General features: G+C 36.7%; 1 protein-coding gene across 1 annotated transcript; it reads left to right on the top strand.

Moving 5' to 3' along the window:
• The first annotated feature begins 240 nt into the window (after positions 1–240).
• LOC118880701 (elongin-B-like) lies at positions 241–676 on the top strand. The gene has a single exon (XM_036824525.1). It carries the CDS (start codon positions 256–258, stop codon positions 610–612), a length of 357 nt encoding a protein of 118 aa, XP_036680420.1. The 5' UTR covers positions 241–255; the 3' UTR covers positions 613–676.
• The last annotated feature ends 1,845 nt before the right edge of the window (positions 677–2,521 follow it).

Consider the following 2,521-nt stretch of genomic DNA (forward strand, 5'->3'; position numbering starts at 1 on the left):
GCAAGAGGCCTGGAACAGAGCCTTCCCTCACAGACCTCGGAAGGAACCAACTCTGCCAACACATTGATTTCGAACGTCTAGTCACCAGAACTGTCGGTCAATAAATTTCAGTTTGCAGTACCTTGTTAGGGCAGCCCTAACAAATTAGTATTATATCTGTAATAGCAGCAACTTAAAGTCTTTAACTACTAACTGTTATTTGTGTTTCTTTTTCTGGTTAAATCTGCCGGACTTGGGGGAGAGGCAGCCGCCGTGATGTACGTGTTCCTCACGATCCGGCGCCACAAGACCACCATCTTCACGGACGCCAAGGACTCGAACACCTTGTTCGAGCTGAAGCGCATCGTCGAAGGCATCCTCAAGCGGCCACCAGACAAGCAGCAGATGTACAAGGACGACCAGCTTCTGGACCACGGAAAGACACTGGGAGAGTGTGGCTTCACCAGCCAGACAGCACGACCTCAGGCCCCAGCCACTGTGGGGCTAGCCTTCAGGGCAGATGAAGCCTTTGAGACCCTTAGCACCGAGCCCTTCTACAGCCCACCAGAGCTGCCGGATGTGATGAAGCCGCAGGACTTAGGAAGCAGCGCTAATGAACAAGCTCTGCAGTGAGAACCCCCCACCAACTGCCCCCCCCCCAATAAAAGAGATTTGGGTGTCCAAAAAAAAAAAAAAATGCCAGATTTAACAACACATACTAGTTGCTACGGAGTACAGTATAGAATAGCTCTGCTGTTTACAAAAATATACAAATTGTATTTTAAATTATATTTTAAAGTTGGAAAAGTGTTGGAAAGCGGGAATAGCAATCAGCATTTCAGCCAAGGCCTGTTTCTGACCCTTTATTATTGTTAGAAATATAAAAAAGCAGAATGAATACTATTTTATATTGAGAAGCCCGTTCTTTCCCTGTGTGGTTGTTCAGAGTAAATATTATTGGCAAGGTCACTGGAATATTAGTTTGAGATGGTGCAAATGTTATATGAATTCTCAGCATTTTGCTTTTTCTCAAACATGTTTTTTTCCCATTTAGCTATGAATACACCCACTTCATTTTCTTTAGAAAAAAACATTTTCTTCATTATGACTGAGTCATCATTTTTAAATATACTTAAACATTTAATGGTTGAAATGACATAAAGAACTATTTTAATTTATTTCTGCATTTTGGGGGAATGGGAGGATATAAAATTTAAATAATAATACACAAGGGTCTAAGGGTTATCTTGAATTTAATGCTGTTAAATTAACACCATGCAGATCAAATTTGTATTTGTCCTCAATGTTTTATCTTAATCGGAAGGTTCAATACTTCAAAGAATTTTTCAGATTTTATACCCTAATTTTTAAAACCACTGTTAATGCAGATGCTACAAAAAGCTAGATCCAAAGTTATATTTCTTCAGTGTTTGAAAAATTACATATTGTTCTCTTTTCATTATTTATAAATTGCCTAGAATAACAGTACATATAATGGAAATTGCCAACAAAATTGAAGATGCAACTCTTCTTTTAATAGACAAAAAAGGTTTTACAGAATAAGTTGAATCTGAGTTCAAGTAAAAAAGACTCTGTGTGGTTGCACGTATGTATGTGTGTGTAAGTGTGTGCATACACTAAAAGAATAGCATGAGCCAAACACAAGAGCCATGGTGAGTACATTTTTGAAGATAAGTATATTTGTCTGATTAGAACATAGATTTGATGTTGATGAGACCTGAGTTTCATTAGGATATACGTGTGAGGAGAGGTTACTGCAGGGCTCAAATACCAGTAATGAAGTTGTACCTGAGGCTAACGATAATAGGGGACTTATTACAGAGAATCTAGAGTCTGACAACCTGCCTTTCTATGCTGGCTTCATGATTTCCTACCAATTGCATTGCATGCTCTTGCCCTGATTTATTTTTATAGCAGGTATCACTCTACCAAACATTGTTATAAGATCCTTTGTTACATTGTTTTATTAAAATGTTTAAATTTTTAATGGTCTATTTCCCCAAGAAAAATGCCCTGCTTCTAGGACAGAACTTTGTTTTGTCCACTGTTACTTCCTAGGTGCTAAGAACCATGCCTGGGACATTATAAAAACTCAATAAAAATGTATTGCTTGGATGGATGAATCAGTGACCTTGAGCAATTGTTTAAAGTATCTCTCAGTTTATATGGATATGGTGGTTATGATTATTATATTAATAATAATAACAATAATAGTACACACCTAGTGGTATTATGAGTATTACACATAAATACACCAAGCATATAATATATGCTCGTGTTTTGCATATAATATATGCTCGTGTTTTGCATATAATATATGCTCAATAAATTTAGACATTGTTTTACTTATTGCAGAGTTTTGCATTGAAACCAACATTATAACAACATTCTAACAGGAGTCTTGTAGATTTATTTTAGGATGTTGATCATTTGTAATTTGTTCATTAAAAAGTGAAAAACTCAGGAGTATAATAGGTACATAGTCCTGATCCTCAAGAAACAAAAATGTTATTTGAAATTA

Source organism: Balaenoptera musculus, chromosome 1 (assembly GCF_009873245.2).
Source record: "Balaenoptera musculus isolate JJ_BM4_2016_0621 chromosome 1, mBalMus1.pri.v3, whole genome shotgun sequence".
NCBI classification, from domain to species: domain Eukaryota; kingdom Metazoa; phylum Chordata; class Mammalia; order Artiodactyla; family Balaenopteridae; genus Balaenoptera; species Balaenoptera musculus.

Bases quoted from the DNA above. Each gene is read 5' to 3' on its own strand.
- LOC118880701 (XM_036824525.1), top strand. From the start codon at position 256: ATGTACGTGTTCCTCACGATCCGGCGCCACAAGACCACCATCTTCACG.